Source organism: Lethenteron reissneri, chromosome 12 (genome assembly GCF_015708825.2).
Source record: "Lethenteron reissneri isolate LAM-NWPU_2019-01 chromosome 12, ASM1570882v1, whole genome shotgun sequence".
NCBI lineage: Eukaryota > Metazoa > Chordata > Hyperoartia > Petromyzontiformes > Petromyzontidae > Lethenteron > Lethenteron reissneri.
This window is the reverse complement of record NC_083790.1, coordinates 11,748,201-11,770,230: the sequence shown is the minus strand read 5'-3', so window position 1 is coordinate 11,770,230 and position 22,030 is coordinate 11,748,201. Positions and strand designations below refer to the sequence as shown.

Genomic DNA, 22,030 nt, shown 5'->3' with positions numbered 1-22,030 from the left:
CACCTGAGGACGGCTGCTTGCGTTGTGGCCGAAACGTCCTGAGAATTATTTTATTATGTTTTATTTTTATGATTTAATTATTTTTCTTCTACGTGACTTTACCGAAAGAACCAAGAAGATGAGTGCGACCTTATAATGTAGTTCAGCGACCAGAAGCCAATGCAGCTCAGCGAGCACTGGACGGACACGGTCGGATCTTGCAGTACCTGTCACGACACATGCCAAATAATTTTGTACATGCTGCAGTTTGGTAATGTTTTTGCCAGACGTCCCGTAGAGTAGCGAGTTGCAATCATGGATCCTTGTCGATACTATGCTACATGCCACCGTGTTGGCTTTGTCATGACTCAATAGCGGCCGAATGTGTCATAGAGCCCTGATAGGAAAATTGCAAGACCTAAATATATTTTGCACGTGACGATCAAACGCCATATTCTGGTTGAGTATGGTGCCGAGGCTGTTTAGATGAGTAGAAAACGACATCCGGGAGTCCGCGATTGCCATACCTCCTACCTCCTCCAGCCCACTTGGAATGGTAGCAGTGCATCATGGGACTGCTGGGTCTTGGTTCCATACGTGGCCTCACGGCCTCTCCCTTTGGAGGAGAGGTTGTGGAGCACTTGGAGATCGTGGTTTTTGCGCAAGTCTCCCAACCTACTGTTTTAAGTCATGTGGTCAACAACATCAGAGGAGAGACAAAGGTGGCCAGCGGTGTGTATGTATATGTGTCTGCTGGTCTCACCGGCCTAAAGAGTGCCTCCTGGCAACACGTGACCAACACCTCGTTATGGCTAAACGGACGGTCGCTGTTATTTTCAATTCGTCTCGCACCCATGCTCATCTCCTCTCCGACCATTCATTACTGCATCCTTGGTTCTGGTTCTGGTAATATTGTTATTTTATGGTATTCAAGCACTATTGTTGCCTGCATTTCTGACGTGTTCAGTGACCAATTTCTGAACTGGTCCTGGGCCTCCCCGAGGTCAACCCACCCTTAAATGAGTACCTGATGCAGTGTCTAAACATCCACATTGGGGTCACTAAGGCGGGTGAGCACAGCGCTACCCACCCACTTCCTCGTGTGCCATGCCAACCTTGTATGTATGTTGAACTCCTTTTGCACCTTCCTTAGCCAACCGTGATAATTGGAGGTGCGGGGAAAGGACAACAAAACTGAACACAAAAAAGCAGTTTGAAAGAAATGAGTTTTCGATCGACATTTAAAAGTGCATAGCTCCAGTGACTTCCTGATATTAGAAGGAAGAGCTTTCCAGATGGCCACAGACACGGATCTGAAAGCGCGCGATGCAGTGACCGTCTTTTTTCGATGGCTAATAGGTGCTCACTCACACCACTTGTCCAGCAGCGTAATTCGCGTGGGGGGCAGGGGGTGCCTTCCCCCCCCGGCCAAACTACGAGTTGTGGGTCCCCTTGACAACCACCATGAGATTTGTTATCATAAACAACAATGTGCAAGAACAACACACTTACTCTTCGGTTCTTTCGGTAAAGTCACGTAGGTAGAAAAATAAAATAAAACAAAGAATAATATATCACGACGTTTCGATCGCAACACACTGCTGGATTGTTTTTTTCTGCCTGAGGACGACCGCTTGTGTTGCGATCGAAACGTCGTGATATATTATTCTTTGTTTTATTTTATTTTTCTACCTACGTGACTTTCCTGAAAGAACCAAAGAGTATGGATTCCTGCGGTCACGAGAGCTTCAAATCAAGATTGAACAACACTTATTTAAAACGCGGTTTACATTTTTTACGAAAATGCTTTCATTTACAGTCCTTGTTTTATTTTAATGAAATAAGAGCAGTTACGTGGTATTGCAAAGAGGTTCTACTACGTAGCTGCATTGGCTGCATTTTGCGAAGACGGAGCGCCCCATACAGCGATACATTTTCGAGATCGTGAGCTTAACGATGTGATTAGGCAAGAGGAGCCGAGATATGTAATAGCCTGGGTGCGACCATGCGAGACTAATTAAATATTGGGACCCCACGTGACCGATTGCTGCACCCCCCTGCATCACTACACTTGTCCCAAGGGTTTGTTCAAAGCTGCACAGGTGATCTTTGTCTTTTGTTCACAACATCAATCGGAGTGTAGGGTGGCTAAAACCGAGTGGCGTGGCTCAGCGGGGAGTGCAATCTCACCCCAGCCGGTTAACCTATAGTAATGACGATCATTAAACACATTCATATCTTGATTTTCATCCGTGACCTACTCCAAGGTGCCTTATATATACAATATAAGCCTGTCCAGCATACACCATCATCATCATACCATGCTCACATTTTAATAAAACAGCTCTCAAACATTCACCGTGTACCCTATTATTAAGCCTGTTACAATAATACTGAATATCAAAAATCGTCGAAATGCACACTCGCATTTACATATTCCAACCATTCACCATGTTCTTTGCTCATGATCCAAGCTAATTAAAAAATAGTATTTTTACAGGAAGGAGTCCTGTATTCAGACCTGACTTAAAATCAGAAATAACAAAAAAAAACGCATGACCAAAGCTGTGACAGAAGTTGGTTTCTGAATGTTGGAAATAATTGGACAAAACTCATAAACACATGGAGACATATCATGAGACATTTTTGCCAGTATCAAAATCTGAAAAATAAGAATATGTTTTACCCTTTCTGGCAATAAAACAGATGTTAAAATGTTCAAACACCAAATAGATAGTTTAACACGTAGGGTTTCGCGACCAATATCCATAATCCAGGTTTTTTGGGTTAAATTGCGTAAATATATAAATGTGTCGTTAAACCCGCCGCCACCCGACAGCCAACTAGTAAGGTTTGTCACGTGAACAGAACATGCCAAACAGTTACTAGTTCAGCACACCCGTGTGCTGGAGAGCAAAGCCACAACATTTACAATCTTGAGTACGTTTTGCCAATAATTGATTAAGCTAGTTGTAATTACTGGCGAAATGAGAGGCATAGCGCCGATGTTTTTAAATACAATGCACTCACCCAGAGAACCGCAGCGACACGACCGCACTCTACATCACACGTCACACGTCCTCCCCGCATGGCCTTGTGGAAGCCTCGGTACCAATAAAGTTATTTTTATATGAAACAAAACAATTTTCTGGTTACGTTCCGATGAAGTACAATTACACAATCTTGATTTGAAGCTTTCGTGACTGCAAGAATCCATACTGTTTGGTTCTTTTGGTAAAGTCACGTAGGTAGAAATAAAATAAAATTAAACAAATCACGACGTTTCGATCGCTGGGCACAACACTGTCTACTTGATGGACCTGTTCTCCACCTGAGGACGGCTGCTTGCGTTGTGGCCGAAACGTCGTGAGAATTATTTTATTATGTTTTATTTTTATTATTTTATTACTTCCTTTCTACGTGACTTTACCGAAAGAACCAAGAAGATGAATCCCTGCAGTCACGAAAGCTTTAAATCGAAATTTAGTACAATTACACATACGTCATCAGGATGGACATTTTTTAATTTAAAATTACAGTGCTGCTACCATTACCATCCTTAAGGGAAAGAGTGCTGATCTTATTTATGACCCTCAGGATCGGGTCTGCAGATTTGCTGAACATTCCTTTTAGGTATTGGGGGTATCTCAGAGTGACTACCTTGTGGTGCACGTGTAATGAGCGACTTCCGAGACGCGTCGTGTAGAGGGCTTCTTCTTATTTATTCTCACACTGGGCACAACACAGGCCGATACACATATATACACACGTCTCATCTCACTGGGCACAACACTGGGTAATATACAGACACGCCTCTACTTTAGCTACGCACAGCCGACCTCTCTACATAGTCCCATCGCCTACATCCAACCACACCGCTGACTGACTAGCGTGACGATGACGGCGATGGGAGCCGTGCAGAGCATCTTCCATGCGACCGGGCGACGGAGAGAGATGGTGGCGAGCAGCGACGCAGCCAGGACCCGGGAACCCGCAACAACCCTGAACCCTCGGTTCCATCCCCCTTAAATACCTCTCGGCGTGGCCCAGGCCCCGCCTCTGGCCACGCCCCCTTCCAGAACCTTCCAGCAGGTTCCTGGAGCTTCCCGACTAGCCCCACCTTTTACCTTTAGCCCAGATACGCCCCCTTCTGATTAGTTGTTACATAACCTTGCCCATACCCGTGATAAACCCTTCCAGGCTGACAGGTGGCGCCCTGTCGTTACACATGTAATCTTCGCTACTGGTGAAACAAATGCAGCCATAGATAGTACTGGCCGTATCACTCCACAATGTGCCATATGCCTTAACAGGCATTCGTTGAGATTACTTCTTCCTAAGGTCTCTACAATATTGTGTATGTTCATCGTGCCCTGTCCATCAGTGATCACGTAATTGTGCATTGTCAAGCTAAGTAATCTACCCACTAATGTATTCATCACAATGGGTAATAGAATAATTGTGTTGGTCTACTTGCAGGGTAATTTCCATCAAAAACTACCACCCCAGAATAAGGGTCATCACTCAGATGCTCCAGTATCACAACAAGGTAAGAATGGCACTGCAAATCATACGATTCCCAGGATTCAGGTAAAATATCTAAGTTCCAAGAGCCACAGCTCTTATTGTCTAAATAGTGCACGGTTACGCACTTTTTCGGGAAGAGCTGGGCTGATGAAGTGCCAGGCAACCTGGAGCTGAGTGGACTCGCTGACGGCTGGTACCAGCAGCGTCAGGATCGGCCCCCGAAGGAGGCTTGAGAATGACTCTAACGAGGCGGATGGCAGTGGGCATTCTTCAGCAATAGCGGGAGGCAGAGGAATGATGCTCACGACAACAGCACGCTGACTGCCGGGAATATTAAAGCCAGTAGATTGCTGGGGTGAAGGTATTGTTGGCTTAGATTCCATCTCTGCCCCATGAATGCATGGATTAGCTGTGCAGAAAATAAATTTGTCGACTAATAACGCTTGTATTTGGTGTTTATTTGCATCTTTCCTGTGTTTAAAGATGTTTTCTGAGCAAGAAGACTGTATTGTATAATTGCATTCGCACGACACTACGTCGTGGAGGTGCTATATGCCAATAATGCAGACAACTTCAGTTTTCTTTTGAGAATCGAATGCAGTGAGGCGTTTTAAATCACGTGTCTGCTGCAAATAAAGAGTGCCATACATTTTCTGAATTGCCACTGTCCGACCTTTCAAGCAGTCTTCAATCATTTTTAAGCAATCCGTCTGACTTTTGAGTTGTTCCTAAACTGCCTGAATCTATTTTTGGCAATTTGCCTGATTTTTTTTAAAGTATAAATCCTCAACTGGAGTTCAAATCCCAGTATCTGTTTTGTGTGCGTATTGCATTGAGAAGCTTAGACGTGTGCATGCAAGTGTAGGGGTGTTAGGGAGAGAGCCCGTTATGCATGGCAGCCTATGGCAAACAAACACAGTGGGCGGGGCTACGTAAGTGCACGGGGAGGTGCCCTCTACGACGTCCGAGCCAGGCACCCTGGGGGGGGCTGGTTCGAACGTTATGATCCCCCGGGGCCCCACCCCTCAGGGAGGGGTTGGGTATAAAAGGGGATGTATCAAAGGGCTCGGCAGTTATGTTAAAAGCTAACCAGAGAAGACTGAAGACGTCTTAGATAGAGCCCTGGACTCCCCTAGTTCGATGTCCTTATCAGGGCCGGACAGGACTGAGCCAGCGGCGTGGTCCCGAAAGCCAGAGCCGGTGCTCTTGTAAGAGCTGGTCTGGGACTCCGGGTACCGGGCCCGACTTACCAGTGTCGGGCCAGATAGCCTCCCCTAGCCCATTAGTGGAGGACTAAGAGGCAGGCTAGGAGTAGCTAGGACGTGTATCCTTAGCTAGTCGGGTGAGGGGGCCGATACCCCCTCCAGTGCTGTATGCCACGAACGTGCTGTGTCAAATAAACTCGTGTGCCTCCAACTCCGGTGTCAAGAGTCGTGAACGATATTACATCTGGTGTCGGAAGTGAAACAACAACGAACATGGACACGCGCCGGACGGCTCGAGTCAGGGTACCAGAGGCGGAGGACGCCACTGCAGTCGAGGAGCCCGAGACGGCCGAAGATGGGGCCGAGCAACCGGGGCCGGAGGCGTCCACACCACAGCAGCAAGACGAATGGGAACCGTCGACAGAGGGGCTGCGGCAGGCGCACGCAAAGCTGGCCGAGCTGTTGTACGCCGCTGCCGCCATGCTCGACCACATCACACAGCTGGGGGCTGCTGGGCCGCCACGGGGAGACGGCGGCCGTCGACCACAGCGCCTTCCCGCCATTTCAACGGAGCACCGTTTTGAAAATCCCGCCATCGCCGCAGCTGCTGTTGAGGGCGTGGCCGGCCTGAGCATCGCGTCCAACGGCGGGAGTACAGTACCTGCCGCGTCATCGCCAACGGACGGAACGTCACCACGGGCGCGACCGGCGATCCCATCGCTTGTTCGTGCCGACGCAGAACCGAGTGAGGGGGACGAGGGAGTGCATTCTTCCGCGGCAGCCGCTGCCTTACATCAGCGACTTCCTCCACTCAAAGAATTTGTGGGCGAGGAAGGCGACTGGGGTGGCTTCCAGCGGCGCTTCCTCGCTCACCAGGAGATGGCACAGTGGACGGACGCCGAGGCTCTCCGCGCGCTGCCGGCACTCCTCGACAGCGACGCCCTCGCCACTCTAACATCGGCACCGAAGGAGAGGCGTTCCACGCTGCAGAAGGCGATGCAAGTGCTGTCTGCAGTATACGGTCCACCGTCGGACTGTCGCCAGATCTTTTACGATCGCCAGCGGGGGGCGAAGGAGTCGCCCCTGGCGTACCGCACAAGCCTCCTGGCACTGGCAAAGGCGGCCTTTCCACGGATGGACAACGAAGGTGTCGACGCCATGGTTACGGAGAAGATACTCCTGCTGGCGGACGACTTAGATATCGTCATCGTCGCACAGGACGATGCAGAGATGTGCTCCCTCCAAGCGGCCCGACTCCTCCACGCAAACCTGTGCTCACAACGACGGAAGGCCAGCAAGGCGGCGAGCGGGCGTGCCATCGCTGCAGCCACCCTCCTGGCGGAAGAGGTTTGCGCCATCGAACATCAACGGCAGCATGGTGCGGGAGTACGGGTGGACCGGGGCGGTTCAAGCCGTCTCCAACATCCATCGTCGTCGCCAGCGCTCCCGCGCTGTTACAACTGCGGCATCCGGGGCCATGTCGCCTCGGGGTGCCGCTCTCCTCGACAGCGCGGGACGACACCTCAACGGGACGACGGCCCTCGTCACAAGCTCCACCATCATAACCCGGCAAGTCGCGGCACCCCTCATGTTTGGCCCACGCACACGCCCGTCACGCACTCAAACACCGCAACGAATGGGGGGCCGATATCGCGCACCATCGCACCATCACGCACCACTCTGGGTACTCATATCGAACCCGGCCAGTGGTCCGTGTTGGCCGATCGTGTGGTAGCCGCATCGTCGGGGTCGTCTGCCGTTGTGGGGTACATCGACGGGGTTGAGGTGCGCATCCTGGTCGATACAGGAGCATCGGCGACCATTATTTCGGAGTTAATTTACAATATTCTCCCTGTCCGGAGCCGTCCTTTGATGCCTGTTAACGTGCCATTCTATGCTGCTAGCGGGGGCTCACTTGGCATCATCGGACAGATTCGTGCCCAAATTTGTATTGGGGAAATTAAATTGTCTGGGCCGATTTTTGTTTCCTCCTCGCTGGCGGTTCCGTGCCTGCTGGGGACGGACTTCCTGGCCAAAATGCCGATTAGGATATTAATCGACCAGGGATGCATTGAGCTCCCATCGGGCCGACGCATGGCGTTTCTGCCATCGCCAGTGACGACTCGGACGGCGTTCGCGACGGTGCCGGCATTCGTAGATAGAACGGTGCGCGTCCCTCCGGGGGCACAAATGTTGATTCCTTTGAAACTTCGGCGGCCCTTCGCTAAGGGTATTGGGGCCCAAGGGGTTCTGCTGGGGCCGTCTAGGGCCGGGGTTAGTGGACCTCATTTACTTCCGGCCCAGACCATAGTAAGAGGGGACGGTGAACCCTTCATCGCGGTCCTCAATGTGGGCTCGCAGACGGTGGTGGTCCCACAGGGGACCGTGCTTGCTCACGCAACGCCGGTGCCATGTGAGGAACCCGTCGCAAATCACGTCAGCGTTGTCCCTGCGCCGCGACCGCATTCGGACAGCGATGAAGGGGGGCTCGAGGCGCTTTGTGCGGGATCGACGGACCTGTCGGATTCAGAGCGTCAACAACTTAAAACACTACTGCGGGAATTTTCCGACGTTTTCAGTCGAGATAAATACGATTTGGGTTGCACTCATCTGCTTCGTCACCATATTGATACGGGTGACAGCGCGCCAATACGCCAGAACCCCTTTCGGTTGAGTCCCGCCGAAAAGGACCATGTCAAATCGGCTATTGATGACATGTTGGCCGCCGACATCATTTCTCCTTCCACCAGCCCTTGGGGAGCGCCGATCGTCCTGGTTAAAAAGCAGGACGGCTCGTTGCGGTTTTGCGTTGATTTTCGGCGCCTTAACAAAATTTCGGTTGCCGACGCATACCCGCTCCCTCGGATGGATGAATCGCTGGACGCCTTGGCGGGAGCGCGATTCTTTTCCACACTGGATTTACTTTCGGGATTCTGGCAGCTTCCTCTGGATGATGATTCAAAGCCTAAAACTGCTTTCCGTACACCGCACGGCCTGTTCCAATTCAACCGGTTGCCGATGGGCTTACACTCAGCGCCGGCAACTTTCCAGCGTTTGATGGAATTGGTTTTGGCTGGATTGCAATGGGAGTCGTGCCTCATTTATTTGGATGACGTTATCGTCTTTGGTAAAACTTTTGACGAACATCTCCAGAGGTTGCGGGCGGTTTTCCTAAAGATGCGGCCTGCTAATTTGAAATTCAAGCCCCAAAAATGCCATTTGTTACGCGATTCGGTGCGTTATTTGGGGCACATCGTGGGACGCTCAGGTATTGTTACCGATCCCGCCAAAACGCAGTGTGTCAGCTCCTGGCCGACTCCCACCTCGGTGGGAGAGGTCAGGAGTTTCATTGGCTTCGCGTCGTATTACCGACGGTTCGTCGCTGATTTTGCGACAATTGCCAAACCCCTGCACGCTTTAACATCAAAAGGGGTTCGGTTCCACTGGGGTCAAGAGGAGGAGGCTGCTTTCTGCTTCCTTCGGGACGCCCTGGTAAAAGCTCCTCCCTTGGTTTACCCCGATTTTTCTAAGCCCTTTTTGCTCGACACCGATGCGAGCAACACGGGTATTGGGGGAGTGCTTTCCCAGGTGGTTGACGGCGGGGAACGGGTGGTCGCGTACGGTAGTCGGGTGTTGTCTCCTGCGGAGCAAAGATATTGTGTCACCCGTCGGGAACTGTTGGCAATTGTCTATTTCATCCAACAGTATCGCCCATATCTGTACGGTCGGCATTTCACCGTCCGCACAGATCATGCGGCACTACAGTATGCCCTGCGAGTTCAACAACCATCGGGACAATTGTCTCGATGGTTGGAGATTCTCCAGGACTTTGATTTTGAAACCACCTACCGTAAGGGCGTTCCCCACACAAATGCGGACGCTCTGTCGCGCATGCCAACCACCTCCGAATGTGCATGCCTCCTGGGGTCGGGACGTTGCAGGCCTTCAGGAGACGTATCGGTTCCGGTCTTGGCAGCCACCGACGACGACGAAACATTGATTACTAATTCGATCGAACAACAGGGAAGAGATTCCCTGTTGGGGTTGCCCGTCACTGAATGGGGGCGCCTCCAGATGGAGGATACCTCCCTCCTCGGGTGGCGTCGTCGCGTCGGGGGTGCTGGGCGGGTGAAGGGTGATTCTGATCCATGGGAAATGGTGCAAGGTCTGCTGATGCATTGGGACGGGAAATCCCATCGACATCGGCTGGTGGTCCCTTCTGGGTTGCGAGGCAAGGTGGTGTGGGCCGCTCATGAGCGCCTTCTACACCTGGGGACCCAAAAGACTCTCGCCTTGCTACAACTTGATTTTTTTTGGCCTGGCATGACGAGGGATGTTGGGGATTTATTGGGATCATGCCCTCGGTGTGCGCAACGAAAACCGCCGGCACGGGAGTCTAACCCACCCTTGCAATCGATCAAAGTGTCCAGAATAAACGAGCTTGTCGCGCTGGATATTTTGGGCCCATTCCCCGCCACCCCCAGGGGCAATAGATATTTGTTGACTGGTGTGGAGTATTTTACACGCTGGCCTATGGCCTGGCCCCTTGCCAACCAGTCGGCAGCAGCCATCGTGGAGGCCTTTGTTCAGGGATACGTCCTGGACAAAGGTGCTCCGGAGCGGCTGCTAACCGACCAGGGCAGAAATTTTTCCGGTAAACTACTCAAACAAGTCTGTGAGCTCCTGGGCACGAAGAAAATTCGTACCTCCCCGTATCACCCGCAAACTGACGGGATGGTCGAGCGCCTGCATCCCACCATCACGTCAATGTTGTCACAGCAGGTCTCGGACTCACAGACCGATTGGGACCTGCAAATTCAAGGGGTCTTGGCGGCATACCGGATGGCACCCCATGCAGCTACGGGATTTTCCCCCTTTTACCTCATGTACGGTCGCGAACCCGACCCGCCTGTTCGCGCCCAGCTGCAGATCCCCGAGCCGCAAGGAAAAACTAAATTGGCTGACCATGTAAAATTTAATCTGGCCAAATTAACAGAGGCGCGGGATGCTGCAATGCTAAACTCGGACCTCCGTCAAAAGGCGAATGAGCGCCTCAGACTGGGTCAGGCGCACATGATACAGTGGAAGCCGGGGGACAAGGCATGGCTGCACTGTCCCCAGGTGCCACTGGCAACCTCCTCTAAGCTGGTGCGGCCGTGGCGGGGCCCTGTGGAGGTGGTCGAGGTTTTGCGACCACAGTGCGTGCGCATCAAATGGGGGAAGCGGCGGTGGTTCGTGCACCCCTCTAGATTAAAACCCTTCATTGCGGTACACAAACCCACTTCACATACGCGTGGCCAAACATGTGGGGGGTCGACCGACTCACTGGGTCCGTCTCCGTCGCCCTCACCTAATGCCTTGCCGGCCGTGCCACCTCCAGGTACATCAGGACTGACGGGCTCACGCCCGACCACCCCTCCTGGGGATACCAAAGGTCGCGCGGCGTCGGATGAGGACTCACTCCGGGACGGACAATTGCCACCTGACGGTCCGCCACCCGGGGTTACCCCGTGTGAGGGGCCCGCTGCAAGGACGCGCGCAAAAATGCGCAGACTGTTGTGAGGCCGGAAGATGTGTACATAGGTTGTGTTCATTGTGTCTTGTGTGGGTGGTGTGTTCCCTGCCCATTGAATGTACATACGTTGGGTTCACCAGGTGTTGTGTGGGTGGTGTGTTCCCTGCCCATTGAATGTACATACGTTGGGTTCACCTGGTGTTGTGTGTGTGGTGGGTTCCCTGCAAATTGTATATAGGCTGTTTTTTTTACGGAATTCGTATTTATTCAGGGGGGGTGCGTCGGGTTGTTTTCTCTTCTTGCTGTTGCATTTTGTTGTGTTCTTGTTGCTGTTCTTGTTATTGTTGAAAAATAGTGAGGCACACGCGCGGTCAGGGGGTAAATGCACTTTTATTGTCATTTTTTTTTGTATGTTGGCAGCCGGGACGGCTGCAATCTATGCGGGGGGGGGGGGGTGATGTAGGGGTGTTAGAGAGAGAGCCCGTTATGCATGGCAGCCTATGGCAAACAAACACAGTGGGCGGGGCTACGTAAGTGCACGGGGAGGTGCCCTCTACGACGTCCGAGCCAGGCACCCTGGGGGGGGCTGGTTCGAACGTTATGATCCCCCGGGGCCCCACCCCTCAGGGAGGGGTTGGGTATAAAAGGGGATGTATCAAAGGGCTCGGCAGTTATGTTAAAAGCTAACCAGAGAAGACTGAAGACGTCTTAGATAGAGCCCTGGACTCCCCTAGTTCGATGTCCTTATCAGGGCCGGACAGGACTGAGCCAGCGGCGTGGTCCCGAAAGCCAGAGCCGGTGCTCTTGTAAGAGCTGGTCTGGGACTCCGGGTACCGGGCCCGACTTACCAGTGTCGGGCCAGATAGCCTCCCCTAGCCCATTAGTGGAGGACTAAGAGGCAGGCTAGGAGTAGCTAGGACGTGTATCCTTAGCTAGTCGGGTGAGGGGGCCGATACCCCCTCCAGTGCTGTATGCCACGAACGTGCTGTGTCAAATAAACCCGTGTGCCTCCAACTCCGGTGTCAAGAGTCGTGAACGATATTACACAAGCAAGGATAAATATATCGACTCTCATATTTAAGCAATCACAGATATCTGTCAGAGAGTCACAACTGGAAAACATGATACAATGCTGTATATATTTATATATATACGTCGGGCAGTCATTGAAGGCGGCTCGAGATCAAAATGATGAAGTAAAGGGTGGAAGAGAGCTGATCTTTGTGCATTTAAAAAAAGGAAACAATGGGAAGAAACATAACCGTGCTTTGAGAAATCAACGCTCCCGTTTTACGAGAGCAACAACCTAAAAAGCAGCGGAGGCGACCCGATTTTATTTAACAACATATCCACCGTCACGGTGTTTTCCAGAACACTCTTGCACTGCCAAAAAAACAACCGATAGAAATAAAAACTCCTCTGCCAAACTGAGAGCTCGCCATCAGCTGTAGCTGCCAGGGAGTGATGACAGCGTTCGAGCCGAGGTGGCGAGATGTTAACTACCTCGCCTGGTATGCACGAGGTCTTGGGTTCAAACCCAACCCTGAAGCCTGTACATTTGTAATCTGCACGTCGATCTCATCGTAGATCACGTGGCTTTTGCCGGTTCCTCCGGTTTTTCCCCTCCACATTTAGAAACATGCGTTCAGAGTATTTGGCTGCTATAAATGTCGTTGAGCTATCATTTGTGGCCCACGTCGCTTCTGAAAAAACAGCTACACAGCTTACCTGGTCAAACGAAAAAAAACATAGTTTAAAATGCAAAGTTTAGACGCGAACTTTGCGCGCGGTCGCGGTGCAGGCGCACCTGCTGAACATTCCGAGCTGGAGCTGGCGCGAGGGCGACGCGGCCATCTGCCTCTCGGAGCTGAAGCTGGGCTTCATCGCGCAGAGCTGCCTCGCGCAGGGCATCTCCACCATGTTGGCGAACCTCTTCTCCATGCGCTCCTACATCAAGGTGCGCCGCCACCACGTGGCTGTCGATCGGTCGGTTCAGCCCATCGGTCTTCGCCTGCGCGGCGAACACACTGCACGCCGTTAAATTGAATATACGAGTGTGGGGCCGTCCATAAATGACGTCACGCGATTTTGGACGATTTTTGACCCCCCCCCCCCCCCTCGGTCACACAACTTTACAAAAAGTCAGACCCCCCCTCAAATATGACGTCACAAAGCTCTGCCCCCCCCCCAACCATATTTCCATTTTGAAAATAAAGCATGCTTCAAATCGCTTTAAACTATTGTCATTGTCGTGCGTATTTAATGTGGCTCTGCACTCTGATGTTGTAGGAGTGTTGTTATAACAATTAGTGTTGTTATAACAATTGTATATAGTAATTTATAGTAGCGCATTTTGATGTGACGTCACATTTCTCAACCCCCCCCCCCCCTCGTCACACATCGTCACAAATGTCTGACCCCCCCCCCCAGGTGCGTGACGTCATTTATGGACGGCCCCTATGTCCGATACTTAGAATGTATAAAAGTAAAAATGCGGTTTAAAGTAACAAACCAATACACCCTTTGTCTATTGGTTTTATTTATAATAGATGCTCGTAAAAGCATCTATTATAAATCAGTAAGACAGATTATACAAATCAAGGAGTAACACGGACGAAACCCATCTCACCGCGTGTAATTGCGCTCTGTTACAGATGCGCCGCGGAGTTGGGATTTTTGAACAACTTTTACCTAAATGTGTCCAGACTTTCTGTACCCTCTGACGTTCGCGCTGGACGCTGATGCTGTGACGCTGACGCTTGACGTGGTTTGGGTTCACACCGGGAAGTTGCGATGCCGGCATCTGTGTCGCAGGTCTATGGGACAACTCCGAGGTGGTGTGGTCGAAACTTGTTGTTGTGACGCACACTCCCCTGGAAGCGAGGTGGCCCCAGTCCCATGGGAATGCGAGCCCACGGCTCATTGACATTGTATCACTGGCGTCGTGGGAAAACGGCCTCCAGTATTTATTGTAATTCGTTATCTGTTTTGCTTTACATAGACACAAATTAAGTGACACAGCAGCGTCCATTTATGAGCCGGGAGAGCCTCATGGCGTTTGAAGATTATTTTTAAGAAGGTGCTGCTTGGGATATTTGGACAAATGTTTAAGTATTTCTGTGTTTGTGAGTGAACCCGAGTGGCCAACAAAGTCACCCGTTCCAAAGGGTACAATTCTTAAATCCACGCATAGGTCAGCAACCTATTTGCTGTGCTTCCAGCTACTGTGTGCCTCGCAGCACTGGAGGTTGGTGTCTCGTATGCATTCTTCGTGTGATCCGCCAACACTCCAAAACCACCGTACTACAAGCATGTGGCACCGCACCCCAGCTAATACTAACGCCGTATTGTATACTATGCACATCGTGAAGCATCAGCGTTCACAGTAACATTAACCATCAGTGCATTCACAGTAACATTAACCATCAGTGCGTTCACAGTAACATTAACCGTCAGTGTGAATTATGTCCCTGTCCTGTATTGAGCAGCACAGTGAGCTTGTGAGTTGTCCGTCATGATGGAGTTGACTTTCGGCCAAACACTTGGCAGTGCCAACATTTTGAAGAGTTCAACTTTGGTTAGCGATTGCCTGCAAAGGTGACGTAAATGAAATATGATGTTTCACATGTAAATACATTCGTCAAAAAGTATTCCACTTATTGTTAAACAGTATTATGATTCTAATATAGTGACATATCTCGAATATTCTGACCATGTTTAAATCCCACAGATTTCTCCGTAATTAAAAAGCGCCAGTGTTAACAAAAACACTTTAGCAGCAGCTGTGTAAACACGCGATGGACTAAAGTGAATAGAATTGGTAACATTACTTTATCCGGACTTTTTTTATCAAACGGCATTGTGGCCGTAATCTCATGTGCTAAATAAACCACAGCCTGACGCAGCGTCGCAGTGGTTAGCGCACTGTTGTCGCAAACCCACCAACGTAAGTTCGATTCCCAGCCATGGATAGTATCGGCAGCAAATGGAATGAAAACTCATCCTGGGATTTCCCTCGGTCGAAGCGGCCATTAAAATAATACCTGGTGCGTATGTGTGTATGTTGAACTTCTTTCGCACCGTACGTAGCCAACCACGTTAGTCGGATGAACTGAAGAGACAATGGTGCCTGTGAATTCTCCTTGCCACACCACCTCATGCCACATGTCGGCCTCAATAGGTTCTCGATAACGGCACTTGCTGCATTGTTTCTGCACCCGTCCCTCCCCCAACGCAACTGCCTTCACCAACACTCACTGACCAGCATTGTGAAATGTGGATAAACAACCCCCATGCACCAACATGGCATGGGGATGCCCTCATCCAGCGGTGCATTGAGAATGAGATAAAAATACAGAAAGAACAGAGAGGGCAGTCCTCGGCCAGAGCTGCAGGCGGTGGCTCTTCGGCTGCCCCCTGGCGACTCTTTGGCTGCCCCCTTGCGGGCAGCCGTTTGTTTTTACTTAAATATGAAACATCACTTAACATAAAGATAATGTCTTAAATATGGCAGGGAATGGGTCACTATGGAATGTTTTTGTGACAACAAGATGTCCAAAAGTCAAACTGTATTATTCTTGAAGAATAACTAAGGGGGAAAAAAATAGATGCAGTTTATTCCATCGCCTATTTGGTTTATTAAAGTCAGAATGTGTTTGTCATCTGCTGTATTTATATACCTCCTTGTCCTCGGCCAAAGTAGCGTCTGTGAACATTCACCCATCTACTCATGTCTCTCTCCACACACGCCCTCTCCCAACCTCCCCACTCACCCTTACCGCCCATAGCCACTCACGCATGCAAACACAACTACTCTACACATCCAGATGTGGTGTCTTGTAAAATAAGTATGAATAGTGGATCACGTAAAGATGGAGAGACAGTGGTCATGCTTATCCCCCTTAGCTCTGGGGTCTCTGGTAGCCTGTCGATCTGAGACTGATCTCTACAGATGTTTGAGTGCTGTACCCTTTTTTGTTTGTGGGGTTTTCTCTGGGCACTCCAGTTTTCTCAAACGCAAAATAACGGAATTGAGCAAACATCCTGACGTTAGTTTAACACTTAGGCTTTCACCTTGACTTAAAGCTTTCGTGACTGCAGGAATTCATACTCTTTGGGTCTTTCGGTGAAGCCACGTAGAATTTTATTATTATTTTAAATTATTTTTCTATCTACGTGTCTTTACCGAAGGACCCAAATAGTATGTAGGCTTTTGCGACCAATATTATCCATAAAAGAGGTAATTACAACCATTCGCTGGTTGTAATTACCGGCGAAACGTCATACTCGAATTGTAAATGTTGTGGGTTTACTCTCCAACACACTGGTGTGCTGAACTAGTAATGAATTGCCATGTTTTGTTTACGGGACAAACTTTACTAATTGACTGTGTCGTGCGATGGCGGGCTTAATGACACATTTATATTCACGTGATCTGACCCAATCAAACCTCTATTATGGATCATGATGTTAGGTCCCCATGAAAATATCCAGAAGAGTCAGTGAAGCTTTCCCGCATGAACAAAGCCGTGCATATAGTGTTCTCATCCAGGCCATGAATGCAGTATGACTTGCCCATGTTGTGTTGTTGCACAACCAGTGAATGTTAACCCTGCTGTCTCGGCCACCTCCGTGTGTTTATCCTGAACGACGCTGCCTCTCAGATCGAAGAGGACACCTGGCAGAAGTTCTACCTGGAGGGCGTCTCCAACGAGATGTACACCGAGTACCTGTCCAGTGCCTTCGTGGGTCTGTCCTTCCCTGCCGTCTCTGAGTGAGGACAACATTTACAAACCACGACAGTGTTTCTTGAGGCAGCCAGCTGGCTCGGATGTCAGGTCGCTCAGGCCTCCTAGAGGCAAGGGTTAGAATCCAGGAAGCCTGCCTATGATTAACGTAACAATGTGTGGTGTTCCTTACAAATACTTATTTTCACCTGGGGGTATATTGCTGTACGGATATTGCATACATGTGCGGAGGTGATAATTCAGGCTGGCTTATGAATGGTATGTAATTACACTGGAGTCCTGCGGAGACTGCTGGTGGTTATTACGGGTGCCACTGACCTGGTTTTCACGGAGTTGATTGCTCATTTCCTTTCGTGTCTAATAGCGTGTGGAGGAAATTACCAAAGTCAGTCATTCTCTGTAATGTGGGTGTGAAAAACTAAAATCATGAAATGAGTAGGCCATTATTATATTCCAAGCGCATATGTGGAAATAGATATTTGTGAATCCACTGCTAAATGAAAGCCTCCCCATGGCATTTTGGTCATGCGGTTTGACCTTACTTCACTGCGGTTTGCAGTGCAGGTCGTTGTACATGGGCATTCAAGACTGGTTTCACTCGACAATTATATTATCAATGGCCAGGATTAAAACTGATCGCTGAGCTAAGAGCACAGTAACTACTGCGCTACCATTCCCAGGATCGATGTCAACATGACGGAAGGCTTTGATGCCATCACATCTCACGAATGCTCGCCAGATCCTGCAGCTGCCACACGGACCTTAGGGCATTAGGACGTTCTATTGATCGCCCGACTCGTGGAGACCACGGCAGCAGTGCCTGCCTCAGATTCGCTCGCTCCGGCACAGCGTCAGAGCCTAGACCAGAAGCATTGGTAAGGTAGGCCATCGAAGGATGTCAGTCAGCCTTGAGCCATCACTTCCTGTGCGTTCTCCTGCTCGCATGCGATCACTGCCGTAAAGCAGATTTGGGAGCTGAGCGATGCTTCGTGTGGTGATGTGACACCGGTGAGGTGACACTGGTGCGTGTTGCTGCATCACGCCAACGTGAAAGGGATGAGTTGGTTTCGATGTCGTTTTCAGGCTGTGCTTTGTGAAGTTGCGGTTGTTGCTCATTGCTATTGAATACCGCTCGGAGTACAGCTACGGCAGCAGGTATGTGCTCGAATGCTCGCAGGGCTGGTCAGATCATTACTTGGCCTGAGCACAACATGAATTATGAATGCTTTTCCATTATTTCTGACTAATTGGCATGTGGCTGCATCTGTGGCATTATTTAGTTGCTGCCTGCTGAAATGATATTAATTAATTTCATGAAATTAACAGATAAGTGCATGGTTGAAGCACTTCTCAATATGCAGATTTGGGTGTTTTCCCTGCCCCGTTTTAGGCCCCACCCACTTCTCTTTAGGCCCCACCCCCTCCTCTTTAGACCCCACCCCCTCCTCTTTAGACCCCACCCCTCCTCTTTAGGCCCCACCCCCTCCTCTTTAGACCCCACCCCCTCCTCTCTAGGCCCCACCCCTTCCTCTTTAGGCCCCACCCCCTCCTCTTTAGACCCCACCCCCTCCTCTCTAGGCCACACCCCCTCCTCTTTAGGCCCCACCCCCTCCTCTTTAGACCCCACCCCCTCTTCTTTAGGCCCCACCCCCTCCTCTTTAGACCCCACCCCCTCCTCTCTAGGCCCCACCCCTTCCTCTTTAGGCCCCACCCCCTCCTCTTTAGACCCCACCCCCTCCTCTCTAGGCCCCACCCCCTCCTCTTTAGGCCCCACCCCCTCCTCTTTAGACCCCACCCCCTCTTCTTTAGGCCCCACCCCCTCCTCTTTAGGCCCCACCCCTTCCTCTTTAGGCCCCACTCCTTCCTCTTTAGGCCCCACCCCCTCCTCTTTAGACCCCACCCCCTCCTCTTTAGGCCCCACCCTTTCCTCTTTAGGCCCCACCCCCTCCTCTTTAGGCCCCACCCCTTCCTCTTTAGACCCCACCTAGCGAGGTCACCTTTGAAAGGAGAAATAATTAAATTTCGATATAAAGCTTTCGTGACTGCAGGGATTCATCTTCTTGGTTCTTTCGGTAAAGTCACGTAGAAGGGAAGTAATAAAATAATAAAAATAAAACATAATACAATAATTATCACGACGTTTCGGCCACAACGCAAGCAGCCGAGAATTATTGTATTATGTTTTATATTTATTATTTTATTACTTCCCTTCTACGTGACTTTACCGAAAGAACCAAGAAGAGAAATAATTACCTTTTTTTTTGCTTTTCTGGTGATGTTTTTTACTTAAGTGAATTAAAATCACATCTGGTAATTCACGTTGAGGTTCAAGCAGCATAAACAAAGACTCAAAACGCTAACACGAAGGCTGGCCCACGATAGCGCTGCCTATATGGAAGGAATAACTCTAACCGTGACCCTTTGACTCGCTGCATGTGCTGCATGTCTCCTGAAAATGTGTGCGTTGTGGTTTGCGCTTCCCTCGGAACTCACAAACACATTAATTCAGTTTCGTATTTACAAGTGAATGCTGCTGTACTTGTACGCACTTACGTTGCATTGCTGAGGTGGGTATATGACCGTCGGTGGCTACATGTATGGAAAACGATCTTAGAAACCCCAGTTCTATTACTTGCCATGTAGGACACCAGTGGAAATTGGTATCCGAGGTCTCCTCTGAGCCTCACCGATGTTTTCTCAATGTAAATGTGTGTCAAGCACAGTTTGATGCGACATCTGCCCTGGGGAGATAACGCCAGCTGGGCATTCATGGTGCCAGCTGACATCACTGCCACCTGCTCCTTCCCCTTGTGTGAGCACTTGCCCCAGCAGTCTAATCGTTATGGTCTTTGTGTCATTGCGCCAGCATCCTTCTCAACCCTGGCAGCCACGTGAAGATACAGGATGGAACGCTGGCATTTTTCATCGCAAATGACTCCAAGGAGGTCAAGAGGTAGGGGGGGGGGTCCCACATTCGACACCTTTCTTAAAACACAATACAGACGCTGGATTTATAGAGGGTCGAAATGCACAGGCGCTTTTCTGCGACACAGTGCAACACAGGGAACCTGCACATCACGGGAGGAAAAGGAGGCCCGTGTAATTTTAGTTTAAGACAAAGAAAGTCCTAATATGATCTTTACCCAAGGATGCAGCCCTAGGTCCAAGAGACCAGGGTCTGGTGTAAGTGATGTACCTGTTAGAGGCTCTTGCACGACCTTATACAAGACGTTTAATGTCGTATAAATCATAAAGAGATCAATAAGTCATTCTTTGTAAACAAAAAATAGTTTTTGCAAACATCTTTCAAAGCTGACCACTGTGGCATATTTGCTGCTATTTGAATTATTTTATATGTTTGATTTTTGGCAATACTTTTCTTAAACTTAGTTAACATACCCTCAATGATCGACAGGATCTTAGATAACTTATTTAATATGCTGTATCGTCAATTATCAAGAACCTATTAAGTCATGTAATCAACAGGTATTAGACATGTTCAATTATCAAACAAAAATATAAATATGCTGCACTTCAATATGCTGTTGATTATCAATTGCTTGCACCTACTGAATCGACAATATATAAATACACTGTTGGTATATATATAGGATGTGCGTTCAAATGCTCTGGTCTGGTGGCCAGATACACACATGCAGCTAAATATCGCATGCTCTTTGTTGGCACGGTTGGTTATATCGTTACGTTTCCATGACTTTTAAGGAACCTACTTAATATATCCTAAATTATCGGCAGCGTCGAAAAAATAAAACGTACTTAAAATGTCGTCGTTAATTGAGGATTCATGAAATAATTGTGCGGCATGAAACCCTTTCCTCTTCCGAGACGTCTGCAAGTTGCAGGGATTTAAGATAACCTGCAGCAACACATTGGTGTGCTGAACTAGGAATGAATTGACAAACCATACTGATGGACCTTGTCGGGTGGTGGCGGGTTTAACGACACATTCATATTTACGCAATCTCACCCAAAAAACCTGGATTGTGGATATTGGTCGCGAAACCCTGCGTATTAAACTATCTATTTGGTGTTTGAACATCTTAACACCTGTTTTATTGCCAAAAAGGGTAAAACCTATTCTTATTTTTCATATTTTGATAATGGCAAAAAGGTCCCATAGATATGTCTCCATGTGTTTATGAGAGAAAAAAACCCCCTCTTTTGGATCATATTGGTCACGAACGCCTACTACTACTGCACCATTGTTTCAACCTCCATGCCGGGAGACTGAACTGGAGGCCTCTGGAAGTTCAAGTGTGCTGAGAAACAAAGGCAGCATCGATCGTTGTGAGGGTGGGGTGAAATTAAATTACGTGGCAATAAACCATGTGATTTCAACGGAAAATAATCAATAATGTTGGCAGATTTTTTTTTTTGGTATCAAATTTATATATTCCAAATATATGAAAATCATAGTTTTGCTACGTTCATATTATTAACATTGAAATTGTTCGAGTTAATAGTTTGCTGTTTACATTTGCAGCGATGTTTTCTCACATTCTTAATGAACAGTATTCACTTTTGTTATTTCCCACTCAGCTGTAGTTGATTTGACGTTTTCGTCTGCGGACTTTGCTTTGCATATCCATTTGCTGGGTTTATTTTCGTCGGTATTTTTTTGCGAGTGAAATTTTTGTGCACGCTACTTTTGCGTCACACTCGCCTGTATCCCGTGTGTACTCGGTGGGCCGTTACCGGGTTCTACATTATCACTCACCGAATCTTGTGTGCTCTGCTTACGATACTCTCTTACGTTACTCACCACGACTGTGGAACCCTGCAGGGCGTTTTACTATTGCAAAGCGTGCCACGAGGACGTGACCGACCCAAAGAAGATTAAGAAGTGCTCCTGTCGACAATGTGAGTCCATCGCACGCCTTGCTCCCAGAGGGAGACTCATTCTCGCCGCACGAGTGTGGCAGTGTAGTGGGTGGCGTGGTGGTCATCGTACCGCGCCGCCTGGGTTATAGTATCGTCAATGAATGTTACAATACGAGAGACAATCAGTATTAAGCGACCTGGCTCAACCTCCCCCT

At 49.3% G+C, this 22,030-nt stretch overlaps 1 protein-coding gene across 1 annotated transcript in view; it reads left to right on the top strand.

Moving 5' to 3' along the window:
* LOC133341908 (calcium-activated potassium channel subunit alpha-1-like) overlaps positions 1–22,030 on the top strand; it is a 160,039-nt gene that overhangs the window by 105,789 nt on the left and 32,220 nt on the right. Inside the window, 6 exon segments of the mRNA XM_061550729.1 lie at positions 4,459–4,528; positions 13,028–13,183; positions 16,890–16,999; positions 18,057–18,128; positions 19,840–19,926; positions 21,778–21,854. Of these exon segments, the coding sequence (XP_061406713.1) occupies positions 4,459–4,528; positions 13,028–13,183; positions 16,890–16,999; positions 18,057–18,128; positions 19,840–19,926; positions 21,778–21,854 (572 nt within the window).